This window comes from Melospiza melodia, chromosome 1, assembly GCF_035770615.1.
Source record: "Melospiza melodia melodia isolate bMelMel2 chromosome 1, bMelMel2.pri, whole genome shotgun sequence".
NCBI lineage: Eukaryota > Metazoa > Chordata > Aves > Passeriformes > Passerellidae > Melospiza > Melospiza melodia.
The window spans coordinates 43,435,033-43,461,255 of NC_086194.1; the positions used below are offsets into that span (position 1 = coordinate 43,435,033).

Here is a 26,223-nt window from a genome sequence, read left to right on the forward strand (position 1 = left end):
CAGAGACTAAACTTCACATGGTTTTAGTGTTCCATAGGCATTTCACTAGTTATGCAGCAGGGAGGAAATGGTTTGTGTTTCACAAAACTCTAGCAAGGCTTGTTTTCACCTTTTCCTCCCCTCTGCCTTCTCCATCCAGTTAAAAATCTTTCAATCTACTTTTGAAAAAACAAATTCTAACTAATGTTCAATTATATAGCTTTATAATAAACTACTTAAAGAACTAAAGAGTATTTCAGACTCGTGAGAGACTGTACATTTTGATGTAAACAGTCATCACAGATTATATAGCTCAGGCCTTGTAGATGTGTCAAAATGAGGTCACTCCCACGGCCTTGGATTTTAGAAGTTGTTTAGAAAAGTATAGCTAGAAGGGGTTTCTGGAGTGTTTTTACTACTTTTCAGTTCTGGTTTGGACCAGAGTTTTAGGCTGTTGGGAGAGGGGAAGGAAAGGTCATGGTCCTTCAAAAAAGCAAACAGAACCCTTACACCCCCCTCCCCCACAGTTGCACCACTAGACTGTTTATTCAGGAAAATAAATGTATCTGAGTATCTAGGAGAACATTCAGCACCACTGCAGAGTTTTTGCAGAAATGTTCTTTAGATTTTGAGAAACTAGGAAAAATATTATGGTATTTGATTGAAATAGTGGTTGTTGAGGACCTTTGGAGGTCATCAGATCCCAACTTTCTGCTCAAAGCAGAACTGTCACATTGCTGGATTGCATTAGCCATGGCTTTGCCATGTCTTGAAGACTGCCAGAGATGAGGATTTGAAACCTCTCTGTGTAACCTGTCTGCAGGATTGGCAGCCATGCCCTCTTAGTTTAGCCTAGGACATGGTTTGCATTACTCCCAGGGAGACTGCACCTTCTCAGCTTTCTCAGCCTGACTCCTGTTGCAGTGTGCCGTCCTTTTGACTGGGCTGACCGTGGCATTGTTCCACCCCAAGTGCAGGACTCCACAGGTCCCCTTGTAAAGTGTCTCTTGGCCCACTCAAGTGTCCCAAGGTCCATCTAGGCCGAAGTTCTGCCTTTTCAGCCACCTCCTCTGACTTGGTGTCATGTGCAGTTTTGCTGTGGATGGAGCTGTGCCAGTGCCAAGGTTGTTGTTATTTGTTTGGGTGTTGAGCGTGGTGAGCCCTTGTGCTGACATCTGGGCTGCTGCTCTTGTTCCTGCCTGCCAGCTGAATTGAAACAGGTTGAGGAAAACTGAAGCTGAAGTAGCAGCCCTCAGTGGCTGGTTACTGTGAGCTGTGCAGTGAGCACTCAGCTGCCTTCACCTCGGGCTTCTGAACCTCTGAATCTGCTGCAGGGCTGGGTGAGATGGGGATGCTGTGGTCCATGAGTGGTGATCCTGCTGTCCCCATTCCTGCCAGAAACTTGTGCAGAGTGCCCTGGTGCAGTCCCTGCACTCAGAGGGATCCCTGAAGACAGGCAGTGCCACAGCAGCTCTGGGGGGCGATTGATGGAGTAAAGTTCCTGTTTCAAAACACGCTCCCTGTTGTACTTTGCACAGCAAATTAACGTTGGATGTTGATACAAGAAGGAAAGGGGGCCAGAATGAAAACATCTGAAACTTGATTCCTTCTGAAGAGTGGGACTGGAACACAGTTAATCATTATCTATTTGCTAGTAAGCAAGTACATGCTTGCTGGTGGCCATTAAACTATTGTTTTAAAGATTAATGAGTGGGAGAAACATTGGTTTCACAGTAACAAACAAGTGCTTTCTAGAGCAAAGGCTTTGGGCCGGCACGTGGGGTGCTGCTGCCTGGTTCTGACCAGCAGCTGTGTGTTCCCTCCATGTTCCAGCTTATGGTGATTTCATAAACAGAAATTGTTCCTGTCTTTCATTGGCAATAACTCAGAGATGCTGAAATAAAGTGGATGTCAAGGCCTTGGCAGTGCAGGATGGGATAGATTCACTTGGATAAATGACAAGCCAATTTTGAAAATATCTGATCTTTGCTGACTGATGTTTCTAATGGGAAAATTTCTAGTTGTGTTGTGATGTCCTTTTCATTAAATATCTGTACTTGAGGTCTGGTCCTCTGATGAGGCTGGCCAAGGGGAGGAATTCTGCATAGGCTTGTCTCCACAAAATGAGCCCTCTGCATCTATTTGGGGAAGCCTGGCTGGGCTGTGAGCTGTGTGCAGGTGTGTTCACGTGTCAGGGGCTGAGCTGTGCCTAGCAGGGTGCATTAGATGTTGGCTAACCTCAGAGGAATGCTATAGCTGTTTTGTACCATGTTTCAGTGGCAGTGATACTGTGCAGAAACAAAAACAAAAATCAGAGATGAGAGGAAATATGAGATGAGATATGTCATAGGTTCCAGATATATGTGGGAAGGTGGGGAAAAATCTTCTATTAGCAACTGGGCAAGATCTTGACTACAAAGAGAGTTTGGGTCAATAGAAGCTAATGTAGACTAATCAGAAAATTGTATTTCATAATTAGAGTGCACACTTTTCTGCTTTGAAAGTGGACAAGCAGATGTCAGTATGTTGCTGGCAGTTCCAGAAGGACTGCATTTAAAAAGTGCCTGGTTTTGTTTTCTGTTAGCTTGCCATGGCCTAGTGTTTTTTTAATTTCTAGCTGACAACATAAATCTGTCTGTTGTGCTTGGTTCCCTTCTGTGCAAGGCCCTGTGTGGGCTAAGAAGAGGAATGCCTATGGGGATACAGCTTTTATCCCCCAAAAGGGATTTGTCAGGTCTGAGCATCTTTCAGCAATATATTAATAGCTTGCAGTTTTGAATCCTGCCAGTACCCCTTTAATTTTGCATAATTTATTTTCTAAGCTGACACATTTTATACCAGAGTGCAGGATTTGCTTCTGTGAGTGCTGCTACTGCATGTCACTTCTGGGTCTTTGGGAGCTGCTGGGAAGTTCAGGGCTGTGCCTGCCAGAGCCAGGGAGATCAGGGACATGGATGAGCTGGTGAGAGGAGGTCACTTGAGCAGAACAGCACAGGGTGGAGAGCAGTGTAAAGAGAGCTCTTGGCCATGGGGAGGGGGCTGAGTGGGCAGAGCAGGACTTGTGCATGTGCTCCTGGTTGTAGGAAGGGATTTACTGTCATGGGAGATGTGTTTGTAGCTGGTTGCTTGTAGAAGACTGAGTTGCAGAGGAGGGACAAACAGAATGGCAGGAAGAGCTGATGCTCTGTGTTGACAATGTGTGACAGATGTGCTGTGACAGTGGGATTCTCCTCAGCTTCATTCTCTGTGGCTGCCTAATTGTGTTCCTTTAGGACTCCCATTTTATACTTTACACTGATGCAGGAAGGGTCTGCAGTGGTGAAGGCACTCAATTGAGTTTCCTGGCAGAAAGCACTGATCATGTACCACAAGAGCACTGTCACCCTGGCAGTGGGAGCTGGGCACATGTCCCCCAGTTCCCAAGGTGTCAGCACTTGCTCATTTTCAAAAAGAGGTTTCACTGGGCTGGCTCTTCTGACTATAATGAAAGAGATCCTCACTTCTGTGTTGGGTAGACTCCATCAAGCACCAGTGATATGGATGACAGGCAGAAAGTTGGCATACTACTTGCCTCCAGCCTCCCTCAGCAATTTTTGTCCTCATCCCTAGTACATTTTCTCTCATTCTACCCCAAGGCTAAGCCTCACTCAACTCAAACACGAGTTTGTGATGGAAGACAACCTAGTTTTCAGCTGTTCATTTGAATTTTGGATTTTAGTCTTGAGAGAAACAGCCGCTGTCTAAAGTAGTGAAGTTTATATGCAATATAAAGAGGCTGGATGGAGAGGTGAGCTCCTGCTGGTTTCTCTGTGGTTTTAAAATCTCATGAAGAACATGGGTACTCTCTTTTCCATCAAATGGAGTGGCCTGTGGGCTTAGGACTGAGAGCAACCTCTTGGTGATGGTGCAGAACAACTTGTACGTGCTGGAGGCAGTTTTAAATGAGGGCTAATTATTGGGTAACTGTATTAGAACACAAAAGAAAGTGTTTGAATATTCTTCTTCACATTGGCAAAGCCACAGACCTGTTGATGTTTTCCTAATGACAAATGTATCATTCTTTACCCTAGCATTTGTTTTTTTCTTTCTCAGACTTTCAGGAAGCTGCTTAAATTAAAGACTGGAGACTGACTTCAGATAACTGTTGGAGCTAAATTGCTATTTGGACTACTATGTTGCTCAGAAACAAAACAGTGTTTCCAAATTGCCACTGCAGAACAGTATTCAACAAATGCAGCTGGGAGGGAGTGTTTAGGTGTGATTTTGTTTCAGTTTTCCATTTACCCACCCAGTTAGAGGGCATGAATTGGAATGGATTATGGGCCTGGAGCTGTGGGCTTGCCTGTTAACAGCTCCAGCTGTCACTGTCCTGCAGGTCCAGGTGCAAGCAGAAATCTAACTAAATTGTAAATTTGGCTTCTGTTTTTTTTTTTATCATAAAGACAGTTTTCCTGTTTTGGAGTCATTGGCCATTAAGGCCTTCATCAGAAGGGCTGCTAGTACTGCAAGCTACCACTAAGTGTTGTTTTCCATGGGGATTAAGTATCTCAGCTCCTAATGCTCTGCAGGCTTTTTGCTGGCTCAGATGTCTTGCTCCCTGACCCAGGTACATGTGCCAACAGAAACTTCCAAGTGCTGATGCATTACGGTGAGGAAAGTGCACTTCTGTGCTTGCATTGCCCCTGGGATCTGGCTGTACTGAGTTTCCAAAGCAGTAGCTTGCTGAGAAGGTTCTGGCTGTGCTTGGAATGGGTCTCCAGTCTGGTTTTGTGTGTTTGTAACTCATTTCTCACATGGGCAAGCCTGCTCATGCAGCAGAAGCTTCACAGCCTTGTTGCTGGAAGCTGCTGGGACCTGGCTCCCTCTTGTAGAGTCTTCCATGAAAATTGGTCTTGCTCTTCCTCCAGGCATCCTCAGCATTGTTCTGCAGTACTTGGTGCAGGTTCTCACTGGAGTCTTGCATTTTATTTCCTATCTTAAAATCCCATCTCAAACTACTTTTATGGAAACTTTTGGCCTTTAATTTGTATTTGATTCCTTTACTAGGTCAAACTTACTGGACAGAAAAAAGAAAGTTGTGAGATTTTAGAAAGTTCAGTAGATATTTTGGGGACTACACTCAAGCTTTTTGCTGTATTCAGGCTTTTTGCTGTATTCTTTTCTGGAAGCCCAGGTTGAGCCTTGTTTAAAGATCCTCAGATGGCTTTTTTGTATTGGCGAATTTTTGTGCTTGCTGGGTTAAAGTAAGTTAGTGGCTAAATAAAACATTCTACAGTTAGGCTTATTCTGAATTTATAAAATGTATTAATATATTTGAAGCAGGCAACTGGTGACTGGGGTGAGAAGGAGGTGTAACAATGTGGGTTTTTTTGTAATGTTGTCATTGAACTTCTACCAGGATGCTGTGCATGCACTAACCTTGGCCCAAAGGATCTGTGTGCTTGGAATGTGCAATTCTGCATGGAAATTAACACTTTTAGTGCCCTGGCTCTTCTCAAAGGCCATAGGCAGGGTGATATGGTGTAAACTGGCTGGAAAACAACAGAGGGGATATTTGATTAACTTCTCTGTGGAAAACGTCACCAGCCTCTTCAGAAGGAAATGCATCAGGGACCTTGGTTGGAAGGAAATTACTGCTCTGATTGTGATGATTTTTATTTCCCTCTCCAGCTTGTAAGTGAAGGACCTCTGACACATAATTCCTATTTTTGCATGGTTACCTTGGGGTGAAGTACCTCCATGTGAGAGAGGAAAGGAAGTAAGAAGAGCTTGCTGCTATTTCAGGACATGGAGAGGGAAACTTAGTGCGCTTTATTTCCTTTTGAGACTTGTGTTTAAATTAGGAGTCCATCTCCCCTGCCGTGGGGCAGGGAGGGAGGGTTTTTTCCATTACCTTTACAAATAACTGTGGTGTCTGAAGCGTGGAGGTGTTTGCAACTGGTATTGAGGGGGTGTAGCCAGCTGTTTGCTGGAGAAATACACTGTTGTTCAACTTATTTTATATCAGGAGTTTTTAATCACTTCCCAAATGATCACCATTTCTTGAAGCTGAAACCTCCTCCTTTATTCATAAGACTTTGACATACAGAATACTACACTGAGGAAGATAAAGTCCTTTCTCATGTTTGATTGTCAGACTCCTTCTGTACATATCATGATACCTAAAGTTTTATTCATTATTTTGTTCTGTCAGTTATGTCTGGTCAAAGACGTTTTTCATAGGTATGTACTGGGTAATTCCAGTTTATTTCTGAAAAATCATTGAAGTGTAAATGAGAACTCTCTACACAGTGCTGGATGTTCAATTAATTGTGTGTGAGGCTTACATTGGAAGGGTTGTATTTCTGAGCAAAATAGCTCAAAAATATTCCTTTAAATAAGAATCTGTGAAATACATAATGTAGAAAAATCAGGTAAAGATTTTTTTAAATTCCCTTGGTTGTTCTTTTGTCTGTGTGCTGGGGACTTAGTGTACCAGTTGTGTACCAGCGATAGCGAAGTAAAAAAACACCCAAAGAGTTAAGCAATCACCATCTCAGAGAATTGTTTGTTCTTTATAGCAAGCTAATAACTCCAAGATATTTTCTCAGCGTGATTAATGGCATATCAGATAAAAATCCACCCTGACTAAACTCAGGGAATGCCATTCTCAGTGTATTCTTGCCATGCCACTAGTTGGCTATTTCACTTTCTTTTGGTTTGTTCATCAATGATTAAACCTGCATCATTTGGTGTTATCTCTCAGCCAGGTGCTTATTTGTAGGCCATCAGCTATAAATTAAACTTCTTGGCAAATGGCCTCTTTGGGTGGGAAGTGCTGCTTTGGCAGGACTTACTGCAGTGAGAAATCTGTCATTTCAAATAAAAGTTTGGGAAACAGTGACGCCGCTGTGGCTCTTCGTAAAAGTCTTGGGATTTGTGTCATAGATCTTCTAAATGTGACTGTGAGAGTTCCTTTGTCTCTAATCCCAGACGTTTTTTTCCCCCTTTAGGCTCAGCTGGAGGCTCAGAGGGCGACTCAGGACTTCCAGAGGGCCACGGAAGTGCTGCGTGCTGCCAAGGAGACCATCTCCCTCGCGGAGCAGCGCCTGCTGGAGGATGACAAGCGCCAGTTTGACTCGGCCTGGCAGGAGATGCTCAACCACGCTACTCAGAGGGTAACACCAACCTGCCCCAGCACCTGCCTTCTCCAGGCTTTGTGTTCCCCTGTGGTGTATGAGGCCCAGTTTCTGAAAGACCAGATTTTCCTTTTGGTCCAGATACCTGACATGTAGGAAATGAAGCCATGGAAATGGTGAAGCCTAAGCCTGAGTGGTCTGGGCCTTGGCTGCTTCTGGGACAGCTCTAGTTCTCTGCCTGGTGGTGCTAAACTAGTGGAGTAGCTCTCTACAGAAAATTTTTAAAAAGTTATTACAGGGATAAACAATGTCTTAAGGCATGTCTGCATTTGGAGTTGTGCCAGAATAATTGCGTGGGGATGCCTATTTCTGAATATGTGTGTTATGGAAGTGTTTACCCTGGCAAAACAGGGACATGTTTCAGTTTTAGTATAACCTGTTCTTTGTATGGACTACATTGGACAAGTCACTTTGCTTCAGAAATGTGTGTTTGAATGTAGAATTACTCAAAATCATGTGTTGCATTTTAAGCTTGCATGCTGCTTTATCCTGGATTAACTTGGGAATTTAGACAAGGTCCTGCCTCCTTTGGAAAGTCTTCTTAAACCTACAGAAGAGATGCACTAACAAAGAAAGACAGTATTCTTTCTAGCAGATGTCAGGAAGAATTTTCCTGTCATTTGTCTTCTCTCTGTTAAAATAAACCTTTCTACCTTTTTTTTTTTTTAACATAAAAGAACCAAAAATCCAAGTTAAAAACCTTTGTTCTGCATGTACTTAATATGCCAGTGAAGCTGAGCTTGCTATTCCAAACATGCTATCATGCCATACAATGCTCATATTGTCTTGCAGCCCTCAGTGCAACAGTTGCTCTGTTCTGTTGCTGAAGCTTCTCAGTTGAAAGAAAGCCTCTATTTCAGAGTGAATTTTAAAATCCAGCTGCCTGATGAAGAAAAAGGGAACAGAAAGGATGTTTGCTGTGTGTAGGGGGAGAGATAGAAAACCTGGTATATAGCAATGAGAAAATGAACTCGAGGGTACTGTTTGTGTTATTGTCCCTGTTATAATTTGGTATTTGCAGATGTGGTGACCTCTGTGTTTATGAGGGGAGCCCCACCTTTGCAGTGTGTGTGTGCCAGCTGTCATTTTTCCTGGCTGTAATTCCTGCTCCATATGAACTAAGTCCAGAAATAGATAAGTTTTGATTCTCAGAATTGATAGATGAGAAAACCAGAAGTGTTTAAGGAGTTGCTTAGAGCTCCTGACTGCTAAACTGCTGAGTTTTGGTGGACAGTGACAGCAATCACATCTGCCTCTCTCTAGCTGGCAGAACAAAAACTTGGTGTTGGGGTGGGTGACAAAAGAAACAATGGCAGCCTGAGGGTACAAATGAATTCTTCTTTTCCTTGGCTGTTTCAAAGGCATCCCTGTGTCCTTCTACAACCCTTGATGGTTCCCTGACAGTGTGTGAGAGGTGTGCACCTGAGACGAGCAAACCCAGTGATCCAGAGCAGCAGCTGGCAGTGTTTGGTGGAGTTGTGCTGGGGATGTTGGTGGGTGCTGGCAGTGATTGCAGGACAGCTCCTTGCTGGGGGGCTGGCTCAAGCCATAATGCCTCTGAGTTGTTACAGCTGAGCAGTAAATGGGGTGCTTAGGTGTACTCACTGCAGCTGTAAAATCTCCTGGGCACTGAGTGGACTGTGTAGAGCAGCTGAGGGCTCCGTGAATGGAAAACTTGGAAAGCAGCAATCCCCAGTGCTTAAAATAGTCTGGGCAAACTCAGTTCCCAGAAAGCACCCATCTGCCCCTTTCCATGGTGCAGCAGGTTTTGGGAGAGTTCCACGGAAGTTTGTCTTGTGATTTTCATTGGCTGTGGTGGAGGTCTTAAGGCTGAGGCCAGAGCCAAGAAGGGTGAAAATGCTCTTGGAAGTCCTGACTGAGCACACCCAGCATTAGTTTGTTTGGAGTGCTTGACTGAGTTTTGTGTCTTCTCTAAGAGTGGGGTGAAAGCTTCCCTTGGCTTCAGTGCATGCAATTAATGAAGTGCTCAGTGTTCAGTGAGGCAAACAGAATGATTGGGATCTCAGGGAGGAGGAAACATTGGCATTGCCTACCAGGCTATGGGTGAAAAGAGGTTAGAGAATGAAATCTTCTAGAACAAAAGTTCTCCTTGACTGCCACAGTGTTGCTGACAACTCAGATCATTAACTATGAATTACATTAGAAATCACTCATGGAAGAAACTGATTCTGTGGGTGAAGACTGAGGGTTAAGAAATAGACATCTTCTATTGGCACATATAAAATTGCTCTTGGAGAAAGCTTTTGCACTCTGGTTATTTGGATTTTGTAGCTTTTTTTGCATGCATTTTTAGCTTACAGTAGTAGTGGGCAGAGAATAATCTTGCTCCAAGCCTTTTACAAGTGAGGACTCAAGTGCAGAAAAGCACCTCTGAGCTAAATGTTAGAAGTGGGTACTGATTCATTTGTTTCTCTTCTGATAGAAATGTCAGGCCAGAGTCAAGTGTTTTTATTTGCTGTTCTTAGGCAGAGGGAGCAGGCTTTACTGAATGAATCTGAAACTTGGAGCCAAACCTGAGCCCTGTAGCAGCTTGGTAGCTGACAAACACTGTAAACAGAAAGCATAAAGAAAAGGGTAGGCGAGAGAACAAACAAGAAACTGATTTTTTTATGCAGCTATGTGTGGAAATGCTGCCAGGTTACTTTTGCACTTGACCTGATGGATATAGACAAAGACTTGGGTTCCAGGGTACCAAACAGGAAATGCTGTTTCCAGACCCTCACTGGGAGGAAATAGAGATAAGGGTTGTCTTGATAGTCTGAAAAGCTATTAACACTATTTTTAATGTGGTGAGCTATTGGGCTTCTGCAGACAAGACTTTTGTAGCCACTGATCTAGAAAATCATACAATTCAGCTGATGCAAAATGGGACAGTTACTGAAATTTTGTTTTTCCTGGGTGAGCTGGGAGCATAATGTGTGGAAAATTATTCTATTCATGGAACAGGCAGATCCAGCATGAACATGTACATGGAGTATAGGCTATCACTCAGAAATTTCTTTGCACATCACAGTTTGAGCTATGTTTCCAAAGGAGGCTGGGAGCATAAATAGGAGCTGGATTCCTGCCTACCTGCCTGTGAAGATGCAGCTGATCCCTGCAAATGTCTGTGCTTGAGCTAAGTGTTCACCACAGAGAAGCCCTGGACTGTGGTGCAATCCTGCAAGTCAGGCAGCTGCTTTGTCCACTTCTGCACTTAACTTGATGTGTATTTTGGGGTAAAGTCCTGGGGTTTTTTCTTAAATGTCCATTTTTCCAGAGATCTGGGAAGCGTAATGACACTTAGATTGGAATTTAGCTCATGGTGTCATGTCTGGAACCTGGCTGTGTATCACCATTACTTGCCAAATTTCCATTATGATGAAAGATGATCTGCTCAGTAAGTGGTGTCTGGAGAGCAATTTGTGTGACCAGAGGGGCAAGTTCATTAAAAGATAAATTCTCTGTTGATTAGAATGGGAATGTAGACAGGCTTCATGAGCTCTAAAGCTGCCTTGGGAGGAAGAGTACTGTTCACTCTTAGCCATTGGCTTATCAGGATTTTGGTAACTGCAGTGTCTCTTTAAAATTTGGAGATGATGTTTTTGCTAGTGGTACCAGCCTGTTTGTACCTTGAATTGTAATGCTGCAGTTTGGGGTGCAGAGAGCAGGGCTATGAAAGAGACAGGACCAAAGGATATTGAATTTTGGAGGGATGGAGGAAAAAGATCTTCACATTTATGCTCCTATTGAAAAGAATTCATAAAGATGTACAAAAGGAAAGTATTGACAGATGTGTTACATCTAGTTTGACACAAGCTGGAGCAGAAAGGAAGATGCTTCATGAATTTCAAGAGAAATTGCTAATTTCTAATTGCTGATGCAATCTGCAGTCTTAAAAAGGTTCTGCTTTTACAGTCTTTCCTGAGATATGTTGAGTTCATAAATTCTGGCAGGGAGAAGAAATGTTTTGGCTCTTGATCATGAGACATTTTAAAAAAGAGAGGATGAGGGGAGAGTAAAGAGGGAGGAGGCATGCTCCCTCTTGGATTAATTTGGCTTGTGAAGCTCCCTTTGATATTACACAGTGAAGTACCATCTGTCAGTGTAAAATGTGTGGGTGCTTTCATGATGTAGAGAGGAGAGAGACTTCCTGCAGCTAGAAAAACTTAGAGGAAAAAGGGGGAGAAGAAAAGTCTATGAAAAAAACAACAAACCACATCTTGTCTTGTCCTGATCTCTCTGTCACTTTATCCTGGAAATGCAGTGATTTTTTTGTGATCCCTCTTATTGTCGATTCCCTTCTCCTGGTTTACTGATACTGCATTGTCTCTTTCCTCTCTTATTTTTAATTCTTCCCCTAGAAGAATAAATAATGTTTTGTGAAAGAAACAGTCCTTCAGAGTAAATCTCTTGCTTAGATGGTCAGCTCTGCTCAGCTCTACTGATAAAATTGTTCTTTTCCATCTGTTATTATTACTGAAATTTTGCCTGGAGTCCATTTTTACTTCTGATTGTGGGAACATTTTGGGTGGAACAAAGCTACTTGTACAGATTTATTGAGGGTAAATATATACTCTACACTGACCTCCCTTTTCCAGACAGCTGGGTAGGAGATAGAGAGTAAGGGAGGAGAGAAGAGGAATTGATCAGTCCCTGTGTTGGGGTTTTTGCCTGCTCTGTTTCCCATTACTTGTATCTTACAGCCTGTGCTGCCTGGGAGAGTGAGTTCTGCCTGGGGTAGGTGATCCAGGGATTCGGTAGTTAGGGACAGGCAAGAGCTACAGCAATGTCTGGTGGGTGTGTGGGTATCCTGGAAGTTCATCCATCCTGGTGTTTTTGTCCCAGACTGTGTCCCCTGCTGACCCCAAGGGTGAGCTGAAAGGCAGATCCAATGCCAGGAGGTGAGATGTATCTTGAGCAGCCTTTGTTTGAAGAGGTGTCATCCTCACTTATTTTTCTGCCTTTTTCTAAGTGATGCTGCTGCATCTGTGCTGGCTGAGGAGCATCTGCAAGGCAGGGTGGGTGGTAGAAGCACTTGGGTTAGACAAACCAGCTTATTTGGCAGCTGTGACTGAGAGCTTGTTTACAAGTCCATATGACACTGCAATTTTTTCACCAAATATATTATTAGCTCTAATAAAAAGTACTTCTTTCCTACACTAGCCTATCTGTCTATTTCTAAGCCTTCTTAAGGAGATGAGGAGTTTGGCTGGCTGGTCTTACATTGAACTTCCCAGCTGCAGAGGTGGCAGCATCATTTGCAGTTTGTTTGTGTCTGCCGGCCCTGATGGACAGCTTCTCCATTTAAAGGCTGTTTGGAAGGGAGGATGATCTCTCTTGCCTCTTCTTGTTTGAATGAAGTGCTTAAATGCATTTTGGCAGGTGATGGATCTCTGCAGAGGTAACTTACAATCCCCCAGGTCATATCCTCAGCCTCAGGCATGCACCTTGAGCTGCTGTCCCAGGAAAAGGGGACAGGCAGTCTCTGCAGACTTGGGTGGATAATGTGAGCAGGAGAACAGAATTCCCACAGGAAAACAAGGCTGTGGGGGCGTGAGGAGAGAGATTTTCTTACATCACTGATTTCTCAAAAGCATGAAGTATATAGCCTTTTTTTCCCCCCTTTCTTTCTGAACAAGGTAATGAACGTGGGTGTATATGGCTGGTAGCAAATTCCACGTTTTGTCAGATATTTTGAGGCGTTTGCAATGTGTCATCCTCAAATCCCAGTTCTGCAGCGCTCAGCATTTCTGTGATGTTTGATATGAGACATTTGAAAAATCAGCACAGTACTGGACACCTCACCTGTTTTACAACCCTGATGTTGGTCATACTTATCATGTGGTTTATCCCAGATATCAAAGTTTATGCTGATTTTGCCCTAATAAAGGATGTGAGGGACTGACATGTAACTGAGCATTGGCAAATTCCTGTTGCTCCATTATTTTGTAGCTGGCGGCGTTTTTAAATTGCAGTTTCCTTGCCACACTAGAAAGAAGATGAGCCATGAGCCACCTTCTGTGCAGTCTTTGGAGACTGCAGTTTGATTTAAGAGACTTCCACATTAAAACCAGCCTTGTCTGACATGTTTCACTAAGGCAAGTCTTTGCACCAGCTGACTTTAAAACAGTTGTTTGAGATAAGAGGCTGCAGTTTATTTTTCAGGATGCAGGAGAGAATATGTCATAAGCCTGATAGGTTTTTTCTTCCTCTTTCTTTGAAAATGGATGCCTTATATATATGAGAAAGTTGAAGGGTGTTGGGGGTTGGGTATATTATTTTATATCTGATCAGAAGATCCTTTGAAAAACTTATTTCTCATAAAGTTCTCTAGGAATTCCTTTCTTTAATAATGAGTGGTGTGTGCAGATGAGCAAAAAGTGTGGCAGTGAGAGCTCCAGGTTGATGCTGATGGCTTTGGCAGTTTCACTCTTTCATTTGAGCATCAGAAAGGACAATGTGACAGTTTTCCTGAGAGGAACACTGATCCCAGTGAGTAAGAGTTGGACATCTCTTTTCCTTGCTCAGTTCAGCCTGAGGGCTGGGAGGATTAGCGCACCTTAAAAAAAAAAAAAAAAAAAAAGCTTTGTGGGTGAGGTTATTTAAAATCAAGATATTTTGAATATTCTCTCTGCATATGTGAGCTCAGATGTAGTCGGGTGGTGGGAGGCAGGTGGAGCAAATTTATGTGAAGTTGTGGAGTAGTTGGAATCACAGCTGAGGCATTTCAGAATCCAGTACTGGAGAGAATCAAGTCCTGCCATTTTTTGTGTGAATACCTTCATAGCTGCAAAACAGGAAGCTTAAAAAAAACCCCACCTGCTTTCCCCTCATTGACAGACCAACAAAGAGGTGTCACCACTTTCCTGACTTCAAAAAAATCAGTCACCTCCCTGCCTGGATCTTGACTGCTAGTGCACCAAATAAAACACATTTTCTGTGTTTTAGATGTAATTTCAGTATTTACTGTAAGCAGTAAAGACTGCTTACAGTACACCTCTGACATCTCAAATTTGAACAATAAAATACCCTGGATAAAATTACTGGCAAAGTGTGGCTGTGGGATACCAGCAGTGCAGCTAATGGAGAGACATTTACTTTCCCAATGCTTGTGACAACTCTTTCAGTGAAAGTTTTTTTCCTAATATCCAATCTAAACCTCCCCTGGAGCAACTTGAAGCCATTTTCTCTTCCCTGTAGCTTGTTACTGCGAGGGGAAGAGGCCAGTTCCCACCTGGCTGCGCCCTCCTTTTGGAGGTTTTAGAGAGCAGTAAGGTCTCCCTGAGCCTCATTTTCTCCAGGCTGAACACCCCCAGCTCCCTCAGCTGCTCCTTATCAGACTTGTGTTCTAGATATCTTGATACATGAGGATGGGGGGCTGGTCATCAGCATAACTCTCCTTGTCTGCATGGTGGGAGTGTCAGCTCAGGGCTTGAACCTTTGCATTTTGAGTGTTGAAACTGTGATTTCAGGCATGTCAGCTGTTTTTCAGAGAAGAGCCATCTTGGACACAGTTTTCTAGTGACTGGTTGTTGAGGCCAAACTGTGTTTGAGTCCTCTCTCTGCTGTGGTTGGTGTCCAGCCCTTTCCAGAATGGTAGGGCTGCAGCTGGGAGCTGAGCAACCAGCAGGCTCTCTGCTGGGAATGTCAGGGAGGGAGAGGAGCAGGGGAAAACAAACATTGCTGTTGAATGTGACTGGTGACTTCTGCTAGTGTTGCTCCACTTGTGAATATCTAACTGGGTTAAAAAATTGATGTTCCCAAAAGCTGAGGGTCTTCTAAACTTCCTGTAAGAGAGATTGTGTGAAAAGCTGTGACACCTTTGTCATACTTTACACACTATTTGTCATAAATTGCAGTATTTGAAGACCTGCTGCTCTTTTCGGGAAAGACTTTTAAGTATGTTCACTGGAAGTAATTTTTTCTGTGCCCTCACTTTCCTGACGTGAGCTGATAGGAGAGATTATGAAGTTGCTGTTAATTGAAATGATAAGAAGTGGATCACTGTGTCTTGCTGCTGAACCTGTTTTTTATCCCTCTCTTGAAGGTCATGGAGGCAGAACAGACCAAAACGAGAAGTGAGCTGGTGCACAAGGAGACTGCAGCCAAATACAATGCTGCCATGGGGAGGATGAAACAACTGGAGAAGAAGCTGAAAAGAGCCATCAATAAATCCAAGTATGTTTTATGTTTGGAGAGGAGTTTAGTGGTGAAACTGCTTGGGGGAAATACCTGTCCTACATGGTTTTTGGACCTGTGGAAGTGTATTGCTCTTTGGGTTTCTCTCTGTGTGTAGCAGCCTCACAGCACAATTGGCACTGGTATTTGTCCTTGTTGTCCTTCTGAGTGTCTTTTGAAACACCTGACTGAATGGACTGGTGAACTGGGATAAGAAACCTTTCCTGAGCAGCATCCTGGTCTTGTTCTAGTGCACTGAACTCCGTGGTGGTGTGTGATTTGAGGAACAGGCACATGGGATCCACACAAGTGCTGTCTGCAGAGCTCTGTGGGGATGTTTCACAGCCTAGGATTGTTCACAGTTCTTATTTTTAGTTAGGAGAGCAACAAAGCAAGTGGCAGAAAGCTGAAAGGTGCGAGACTGCACGGGTGTAAGGTGCTGAACACGAGGCTTGTTTACTTCCTCCTGCTGCCATGGCAAAGCTGTGTGAGGGCTGTTCTTGGGGAGGGAAACACCCTTCAGAGGGCATAGCTAAGCAGCTTGTGTCATTAATAATTGTGTCTGCATTTGTTGTGCAGTTTGGCTCTGTTGCAGTGAAGTGAAACAGCTTTTTGCTCAGAACCTGTTTAAAATTTTGGCCCTGTTTACAACCAATTCTTAATCCTCTTTATATTTCACAGTCTTTTTTTTTTTTTCCTAATATTTCCAGACTGTGGCTTGTCTAAACAATCTGCTTGCTGTATTTAGCTTTTAATCCCCTCCATCTAAAAATGACTTTTTGGTGAAATCGGTCAACTAAAAATCTATTTTGATTGGTGTTTGCTCAATTCAGGAAAGGATTAGCACTTCTCAAGCAAGATTCAAGCATGTTTGCTGAAACAGTGTAGTGGTGTGACTTCTAGAATGAGCTGCATGCTGTTTGTCTAGCAGTGCACAAGGGCTGTGAAAACCATCATCAGATCCCTAAATGACAGATCCCTCTGGATAAGGGCAATAGCTGAGAACAGTTTGGGCTGCCAGGAGCTCCTTCCTTGCAATAAGATTTAAAATAAAGACCATGATTAAGTTGTCAGTGGGGTCCTATACAGCTTTTTATCATGGTGTGGAGCCTGGTTTCCCAGCTGCCTCTTGTGTGACGTGCCTCTGAGTTTTCATTTCTTTGCTGGATCTACCCTCAGAGGGGTGTCTTGTGTCAGTGTCCTCAGGCCAGGCTGGTTTCCACTTCTGTGGAAGGATCCCAGTGTATTCTTTTGTCTCACAGCAGGGCTGATTGCAGCATAAACCATCTAGGTAGGGTGTTTTGGAGATCCTTTAATAAAGGGTGTACAGAAATGCCACTTCTAAGCTAGTACTGATGTGAAAGATGCCTGGTGGCACAAACAGTGGTGGATGTCTTTGAAGTTACGCTACATGGGGATGTTGGAAAGGTCAGTTGTCTCCCAGCATTGCAATTTTCACATAAAGGAAAATTGCAGCTGAGCTGAAAACATCAGTGCTGTCAAGTGGCTGCAGAAACTGGGAAATGAGGCTGCTGAATTTGCAGCTGTTGGTATTGTAGGGTGTAGCTGGCCTCTAGCTGCTCTTCAGGGGGGATTTAACACCGGCATCCTGCTCTGACCTCCTCCCTGCGAGCACTGGCTGTAACACTTTGGCCTTTCTGGCCTTTATTTCATCTTCTCTTTTTAAACTTGTGGATAGACACACTGGATGATTTGTGCTCTTTTGGGCAGAAAATGATTTGCATTTGCTGCTTGCTTCAGTTGGGAATAAGATGCTTAAAGCATTACTGTTCTGAAAGCAAGACTGGAACATCCTGGAGGAAAGTAATTTAGATTATTTGCTGGGTAAAGTTGATGAGCAAAGGATTATTGGATAGTTTTGTTCTGGTTTTGCTTTTAGTTTAGTTTTTGGGTGCTTACTTGCTTGTGATCTATGAATGTGCATACGGCTGCATGTTCTTAACAGTTACCAGATCTTCTGGCTCAGTGCCCCTGAGCTGTGGATAATGAACTTGCCTGTGTTAGCTGGTTTTTGGAAGTCACTTTCTGCTCTGGTGACTTGGGCAAAGTGCCTTTCACTCATCCTGTCACTGCCTTTAAAAGCACTTTGTGCAGTGCCCTGGGCTCAGCTGTAGGACACCAGAGAGCAGCTCCCTGCCCTGCTGAGTTACAGACCAGCCCCCAATGGCTGCAGGGCCATGGATGTCAGGGAATGAAGGGACTCTGGGACACGGGAGTGTCTCTGGCAGTGCCCTGGTTCCTGCTGGCACCAGGTGCCCAGCTGTGTGTGAGCCAGGAGTGAGCAGGAGTGTTCATGTGAGCTCCTGCACACCAGGCTCGTGGTCTCTCTCCTTGTGCTGCTGGGCTGGGGTTCCCTCACCTGCTGCAGTGGGACATTCCTGCTCCTGTGTGCACAGGGATGTGTTTGTGTACACACACACACACACGGGCATGTGTGGATTGCTTTTTCACACCATGCACACACACCTGTGCTTGTCACTGATAGAGAGGGCACCTTTCCCAAGGCTTGTGGAAGCTGGTGGGAGGTTAGGACTCAAGCCTGGTTGTTCCCTCCCAGCTGGCACCAGGGTACAGAAGGTTGAGAATCAGGTCATTTGAGGTGAGTGGGTTTCCCTGTGCATGTTTCCCTGCAACAACACTCTGTCAGTGTCTGTGTGCTACCATTGCTTTGAGGTAGGGCTGTAGGAGTCCTTTATCTGTTGGACCCAAATTCTCAGCTGCAGTGTTTCATTTGGCCTGGCAGTGCATCTGTGTAGCCTTTGGCAGGGTGATGTCCCACTAAGAGAAGGCTGAAGTGCATTTTGGCTGGATTGAAGCACTGAGACTTGGCTGTGTGCTCCTGGTGATGATGGGAGGGTGCTTAAAAATATCAGAGCTGGAAATCACCTACTCTCATGGAAACACCACTCAGTTATTTTTTCTGTGACCGTGTAGTGAATTCAACCCTTCAAAGAATATAGGATCAGAAAGCCACAGTTTCACACTCCTGAATTCTAGTGCACAGTCCAAAATGCAGCTGCAGTAGGGCTTAGAGCTCAGAAGAGCCTTGCTGTCAGGGTAGAAACACAACAGGAGTAGTTCACATTTCTACTTTCATGTAAAGCCATATCTTATTGTTTATCTCTCCCCTACTTTCCAGGAGAGCTTCTGAGAGGGGAGGAGGGTAGTGAGCCCTGCTAAATAACGGGGCTATTCTTTTTTTTCCCTGCTCAGAGTTGTATCAGATGATATTGGCTTGTGGGCTTCAAAATTTTGAGGGTGGAAAGTGGTTTCTAGGCTTTGTACTGCACCTCTTGTACCCCTGTGCTCTTGCAGCCTTACAAGCAAGTTTAGGGAGGTGCCTGGTGGGCCACTGTTGGGAGATGCTGTGCCCTTGTGTGGGGTGCTCTGGCCTCCCTTCACACCCTCTCCTTCACTGGAAAACCCAAGAACTGCCTCTCCACCCCCCACACCTGAGCACAGAGAAGGTTCAGCTTCTGTAGGAATTTATATGTGCCATGGGCTCAGAAAGTAGCTGGGTAGAGAGAGGATGCCTGTGCCTGAAGTTGGATGTTACATGTAAATATCTTGCAGAATCTAGGCCTGGAGGAATTATGCTGTCAACTCCAAAAACTGGAATTTTGCAATTTGTATTTAGGTCAAAGGACCCAAGAGGAATAGATGCATTAGGGAGTAAGAGAGAGACACTGAGAGCATGTGTAGGTGTTCCATCATCTGGATATGGTCTCCTGGGATTGCAGTGATACACAACATAGCTGTGTTAATGCTACAAAGAGAGCAACTCCCACGCCAGTACATGGCATTCAGTCTCAGTGATTGTAAACAACTCTTCTTTGTTTTTCCACAGACCTTATTTTGAACTGAAGGCAAAGTACTATGTTCAGCTAGAGGTACGTATGTAATTCACATCCATCTGAAACTCTTTACTGCTTACAGTAAATACTGAAATTACATCTCAAGTGCTCTGACAACTATATTGTGTTTCTACACAAAACCAATTCAAAACCTCTTAAACAATTTGCTAAGCACATTTTAAAGATAAAAGACTAAGAGAGTCTTTGTTTCCTTGTGTGAAATAGGAGTGTTTGAACTCTGTCAGAACCAAAAGAGTACAGTTTGACTATCTTTCTTCTTGTAGTTTAATGTGTCTGGGATTTATTTGTTTGTTGTGGGTTTCATTTTTTCCCCCCTATGTTTTATGCTTCAGACTGTTTAACTGTACTTGGGGTGCTCTTTTATGTTCACTGGCTGGATCAATTAACAGAATAAGTAACCTGCTTGCAGTGCTCCAATACCATGCCGATGTGAATTTCTGATTTGGGGTTTGGCATAAGAGGGATTTGGGGTTTGGCTGGATGGGCTTCCAGGGCTTTTTGGCATCTCTGCAGTGCATTCTGTGTGGTGCAGCAATGTCTGGCCAGTGCTTGGGCACAGCACATAGTGGCCCTGGGCCAGGCATGGCAGTCTGTGTGGGATGCTAATCCCTGCTGTTACAGCCAGGGATGGGATGGGAAGGCAGGGCAGCCCTACAAATTCAAATACAGGAGTCACTCTCTTTCTACTTGAGTGACTTTTGCTGCATATGGCCCCTAAAATGGGGGACTGTGGCTCCTCACAGTTGCAGGGTGGTGGCCAGTGCTGTTGTTGTGTGGGATGGGCACAGGCTTTGAGTGGAGCACGTTGCCTTGGACTGCTGGCCATGGGTGCAGGAAGGCTCCAGTGGGGTGTGGGGTCAGTTCGATCCTGGCTAGAAAAGGATTCCCATTCCTTGTCTGGGGTGCAAGGCATATCCCACAAAGGTTTTGTGAGCCCTTTCCTGCCTGAGATTCAGCAGCATTTTGTCAGCCTCAGAGACTCTGGTGTGCACCTATTTCCTTGCCAGGTTCCAGGCTTGGGTGCTCTCTCCTCCTCTGCCTTGCCTGCCTGCAGCTGCTGCTGCATCAAGCTGAGCCCTTGCCTGCCCTGGGCCGGCTGCCAGGCAATAATCCCTGCTGGTTAGAAGCATCTTTTGAGAAATTCCCTTTTTTCCACGGGCATGGCACACTCTTTGTGGGCCTGTTGCTTCTCCATGGCAGCTGCTCAGTGCCTTCCTGAAGCAAGGTGATTGTGTAAACCATATGAAAAAAGCACAGATGGTTTTTTTGTGCATTGAAAGCAAGCATTGAGAGAACTACAGACACACAAGCAGTGTTTCCCCTTTGGGAAATAGGATGCACAACACTTCTGCCCTTGCTGTAGGGTGGTGTTTGTGCCTGGGGACACAGGAACTGCTGTGTTACAGCTGTCAGGGTTTGAGGTTTGCTGATTTCTGCTCTGCAGGTTGAGTGAGCAAAGTGATGGGTTTGATGCTCAGCAGAGAGTGAGGCTCAGCCCCCTCAGGGGTGGCCCCCAGCCCTGCTGTGCCCTGCAGACTGGGGGTGGCTCTGGGATAAGCAGTGACATGGCTGAGAGCTGCATTCCTGTTAAGGAGAGATCCTGCATGCTCCCATGTTAACGGGACCCCCCTGCTCTGTGCCTAGCCAGGGGCCATGACCACACTGCAGAGGCAGTTCCAGCCCCTGGCTCCCATGGTTTGATTTCCTCTTGTCTCCTTCACCAGTGGCACTGCTTGGGCCAGGATGCTTCTGAGTTCTGAACTCTGCCATCCCCTGGATACCAGCCCAGTTTGTGCTTGCCTGGACGTGTAACGGGGAGCTGTGTGCTGTGCCTCGTTTGTAGCGAAGGTCCATCTAATCCCTGTCTCCCTTGTTAGCAACTGAAGAAAACAGTGGATGACCTGCAGGCCAAACTGGCCCTGGCAAAGGGAGAGTACAAGACTGCCTTGAAAAATCTGGAGATGATCTCAGATGAGATCCATGAGAGGAGAAGGTCCACTGCCATGGGGCCCCGAGGGTGCGGCGTGGGTGCCGAGGGGAGCAACGCCTCCGTGGAGGACCTGGCAGCGAGTAAGCCGGAGCCAGACACCGTCTCCAGTGAGTACAGAGCACTCTGTGCTGGGAACATCCCGTGGGCATTGTAGGAAATGCTGATGTTAGGGCTGCTCTGTGTCTTCTGCAGTTTTGAAATGTGCTGGCTGCTGTGGGTCTGTGGCTAAGCTGTGATGCTTCTTGTTATTGCAGGAGTTGATTGCATTCTTTAATAGGCAGTTTTAAAGGGAAAGGGTAATGAGTTAAAGTGCATCAGCCATTCCCTTAACATCTCTCTAGTTTTTTGCACAGTGCTGTATGAAAGGAGTAAATTGAACACACTCCAAAGCTTGTGTCTAATTCTACACCAGTGGTGCTGCTGGCAGTGACTCTCCTGGGGAGGCTGCAGGCTGTGGCAGATCATTCAGCCAGTCTGGGAACAGACCTTCTGGATCAGGGGCTTCTTCCAGTGCTGGGCCTGTGGCACAGGGAGCTGAAGTTGTGGCTACAGTAGTAGAGAAAGGTGTGATGCTCGCAGGGAAGAATGTAAGGATAAGCTCCTTTGTGCTGCAGTCTTTTGCCAAGGTGTGATTTCAGCAGAGCGTGTGTGCTGTGAGCTAGGGAAGGGAAGAAGCAGCAATATGCTGCTGCAGTGTGCTGAGGGGCTCTGTAGGAGAAATGTGGGACAGCAACCACCACCAAGGAAGCTCCAAACAAGCAAGGTAACCTCTGCTCTCTGCAGGACAAGGTCCCCATGTGCCACCAAGGTCTGTTGTATGGTGAGTTTGCATTTGTTCTGGCTCTGGGTGAAAGTGGATAGATGGACATTACATGTGGCCTACTTTTGCCTCCTTCCTGGACACTTTCCCCCCTTCTCGATGCAGAAAGTCTTTTTCTTGCTGCCCAGTCCCACAAATTCCAGTTTAATTGTATTTCAGCTTCATTTCTACAGAGGAAAGTCTGGGTCAGGATTGCAGGAGTTGATGATTGCACAACCCTGGTGCCCAAAGGCAGAAGATGCAATTTCCCCATAGACACCAATGTGTACTGGCACTGAGGCCTTGTAGGTCCATGGTACAGCCTTGGGAGCTGGGAAGCAGGCTTGGGCTGGCCTCCACCCTCTGCAGTGGCAGGAATTTCTGCACAATGTGTTGGAGCTCTCACTCAGTGCTGTGCAGCTGGGACCTCAGATTGCAGCAGCAAGGGAGGGCTGTGTCTGGACATCTGTTGCAGCCAAGTTTCAGTATGGCTGCTTATCTTCTGCCACCCTTAATTCCTGAGGTGGACCCTTTCCAACCTAGGCAGGAATTGCCTCTTTTGGATACCCACAAGTCCCCCTCCTCATGCAGAAGGCCTCCTGAAAGCCTTAGGCGTAACTGAGCTTTAGGGTATTTTGTGCTGAAGGAGTTCAGGGACATGGGATATAGGGGCAGAAAGAGCCAGGCAAGTTAATGGTAACATTACTTGCTGGCTCCCCTGGCTGCAGGCAAGGACCAGCATCATGGGCTCATCCCTCTCTTTGAATGCACAGTCTGACAAGAGTGGAAGGACATCAGATTGTCTGGTGCCAACACAGAACTGGATTATGACAGGGCAGGACTAGTAGACTGGATTAAATGATAAAATAGCCTGGATTAAATTCTCATTGTAATGTGGGGGGAGCTTTCCACCAAGGTCCTTTTGTATCTTGATTTCTGTCTGCTGGAGTTGGATAACACCTTGTCATCAGCAAGAGTTTCTTGGCCCTTGCAGATGCTCCTGTGCATTACAGTGAATTTAAACAGTGAAAAGCAAGCTACAGTTTAGCTGTGCCATGTGTAGACTGCCTGATGTCAGTGCTTCTTGCCAAGCAGAGGACTCTAATTAGAAACACCTTTTTTGCCAAACCTTTTATTGCTTTCTCCCCACAAAGTTATCTGTACTGCTTACCATATATTGGTGAAACACAGCAAGTGAGAAGAAAGGCCCCGCTGCAGTCTTAGATTTGACTTCATTAAAAACAAAACAACAAAATCCAAACCACAAGAGAGGCTGTCTCTGAGTATGAAATGCCCTTGAGAGGACTCAGGAAGGTGGATAATGTTGTTATCCATTTTATGTTTGAAGCCTTTGGGGTGAATTTTGCAACTTGTAAGTGCAGTTCTGCAATCTGGAACTCCAGCAGAAAGAGGGTGAACATCTCTGCCATAAAAATGTCAGGAACAGCCTCTGCTGGCACCTTTGTGTCCAAGTGGTGTCTGTGAGCCCCAGGCTGCCAAGGTGACAGGAGAACTTCTTTGAAGCTTCTCCTTTGAGCCATTTTGTTAATGCCTCTGCTTTGCTCCTGCTGCTCTTCCAAGGCGATTCTGAGCCTGGCTAACAATGGCAGGAGTCACCAGGAGGAGGAATTGGAGATAACCTCAGGTCACTGTGGATGTCTTGCTGTGTCTGAGACTTCTTCAGGCCAGTGGGATTCCAGCACACTCTTGTGTGGTGTAGAGGCTGATGCGTGTAGAGAACCTTCTGATCCCAGTGGGACTGCTTGTGTGCAGAAGTCTTTGGTCCCCAACCTGCAATGAGCCTCTGAAGTGTGTTGAATTTCAGCAGAATCTACACCCTTGTGTTGCAGAAAATGGAGCTTTCTTTAATGGGTTTCTCCTCTGGCTGTTCATAAGGACCCTGCAGCTTAACCCAGACAGACAGTTAGGAGCGGGTTTACTTTAATTAGAATTCAGATCTGAGCAAACACAAGCAGGGAAAAGAGTATGTTTTGTTGTGGTTTTTTTTGTGTTTTTTTTTTTTTTTTTTTTTTTGTGTGTTTTTTTGTTTTGTTTTATTTTGTTGTTGTTTGGTGATCCTCATTCAAAAAGAAATCTTGGGACCTGTGTCTTTCTGATTAGCACCTTAAATAACCAGGAGGCTGCACAGGGATCAAGATAGTGCCGGAGAGGCAGACATAGGGAATTAGGCTCTAACCTAAGTTGTCTACTGAAAACCACAAATGAACAAGGCCAGCAGGGGTGGTAAACATCCAAGAGCTCCTTGGCATGAGGAGCAGTAGCTAGTGCAGAGCTGGCCTTGCATGGCCTGGCTGGCAGGTGTGCTGCTGCCCAGGGCAGAACCAGGCCAAGGCTTTGCACAGGTGAGCAGAAAATCAGAGGGGGCAGCCCATGGGTTAGCAGTGTGTCTGTGTATGGAGGATGCAAACCTGAAATTTGCCTTTGCCTGGGAAGGTGCAGGAGGGGAGGCTGAATTACTGACTGGAATATTCTTTAAACATTGCAGTGGCTTCAGAAGTGTTTGAGGATGACAACGGCAGCAGCTTTGTGTCCGAAGAAGATTCAGAAACTCAGTCAGTGTCCAGCTTCAGCTCTGGTCCTACGAGTCCCTGTGAGGTGCCCACTCAGTTTCCTCCTGCCACACGGCCTGGAAGCCTGGACCTGCCCAGCCCCGTCTCCCTCTCCGAGTTCGGGATGATCTTCCCTGTCCTGGGCCCCCGCAGTGAATGCAGCGGGGCCTCCTCCCCCGAGTGTGAAGCTGAGAGAGGTATGCACAGCTGGGTACACCCTGGGCCAGTGCTCTTCAGCCTCATAAAGGGAGCAGGAAAACCTTCCCAGCTCCCCTAGGCAAATGCCAGGGAATGCTCAGAGCTGCTGGCTGCTTCTGTGGGGAAGGCAATTGTGGAAGGCCCTGTGTCTCAGAGTTACCCCGTGTGTCAGAGTTATCAGAGATTTCTGTAATGTATTAATTACTGTTCTCCTGGCTGAGAACCTTCCCCAGTTCTGCCTTAGTGCAGGGGTTTGAGATTTCTCACTAAATAAGTGATCAGTGGGATTCTCATGGTACATTTATTTGGAGGAAAATCTGAGTTCATTTATTTAAGTTACTGTCCTGCTTTTTGAAAAGCTTGCTTTCCAGGGGAAAAAAAAACCAAAGCAAAATCCCCACAAAAAATAACATGCCAGAAGGAGCTCGTTGCAGGCTCTGCCAGCCCTGGCTGACTAATTCAGACTAGAGGATTACCACTGTCCTTGTCTGCTCCATTTTAAGGCTGTTCTCACTAATTTGCTGATGCCGTGCACAAGATGAGCACGGCTTGGAAGGCAAACTTGCTTTTATTACAGCATCTTGCTCCTGCTCCTGTAATTTCTGTGTGCTTTGGCAAAGGAAGCTGCAGAGGCACCTGCTTGAAGCTTAACTTGCAGAATGAAATCTGGGTTTAACGTGCACTTTAATCCTTTCTTTGCAGGGGATAGGGCAGAAGGGGCTGAGAACAAGACAAGCGACAGAGCGAACAAGAACAGGAGCAGCACCAGGAGCAGCTCCACGGAAGGGCTGGCTCTGGATAACCGAATGAAGCAGCTCTCCCTGCAGTGCATGAAAATCAAGGAGGGAATTTGTGCTGGCAGGAAAGCTGCCCAGATTGGCTGAGGCCTTCTCGTGCCCCATCCTGAATAATGGGAGTCTAAATATTTATACATGAACTTCTAAGTGTTTGAAGAACATTGTGCCAATAATATATGCCAAATCTTAAGCGTTTACTCTGAGAATTTAAAAATGCACTAAGGAGTTTAATTGATGTGGAGGGCTGAAGTTTTTATTCAGTAAATCCTTTGTAGGCCGGATGAGTTATCAAATGTTTAAGCTGTGCTCATATTTCACAGACTTTGTAAATTGTTTTGTAGCAGCCTGGCTGAAGCAATAACTAGTAATGTTCCCGTGTAAATTCATGCCAGTCAGGGGTCTGAAATTCAAGCCAGACTTTTGCAGAGAGTGGTTTGGCTTCGGTTTTGTAGAATGAAATGCTCTTTAGATACAACCAGTCTCTTGAGTACAAGTGGCATAATCTTTAAACATCTGTATTGGTCTTTATTATGCTGAAACTGTAGAAATATTTTGTATACAGGAAAGCTGTTGCATGTGGGGGGTCTGAAAGCCTTCACTCTTCCCTTGGTGCTCACAGAAAATAAAATGAGTCA

General features: G+C 45.3%; 1 protein-coding gene across 2 annotated transcripts in view; it reads left to right on the forward strand.

Annotated features, from left to right (window-relative positions):
* The window catches only part of SH3BP5 (SH3 domain binding protein 5), a 49,618-nt gene extending 23,800 nt beyond the window's left edge, over nt 1-25,818 (forward strand). For both annotated transcript variants that reach the window (XM_063155650.1, XM_063155660.1), the window contains 6 exons: nt 6,972-7,136; nt 15,208-15,338; nt 19,207-19,249; nt 21,112-21,331; nt 24,530-24,790; nt 25,494-25,818. In XM_063155650.1, the coding sequence (XP_063011720.1) occupies nt 6,972-7,136; nt 15,208-15,338; nt 19,207-19,249; nt 21,112-21,331; nt 24,530-24,790; nt 25,494-25,675 (1,002 nt within the window). In that variant the 3' untranslated portion in view covers nt 25,676-25,818. The remainder of the gene's footprint in view (nt 1-6,971; nt 7,137-15,207; nt 15,339-19,206; nt 19,250-21,111; nt 21,332-24,529; nt 24,791-25,493) is intronic.
* The last annotated feature ends 405 nt before the right edge of the window (nt 25,819-26,223 follow it).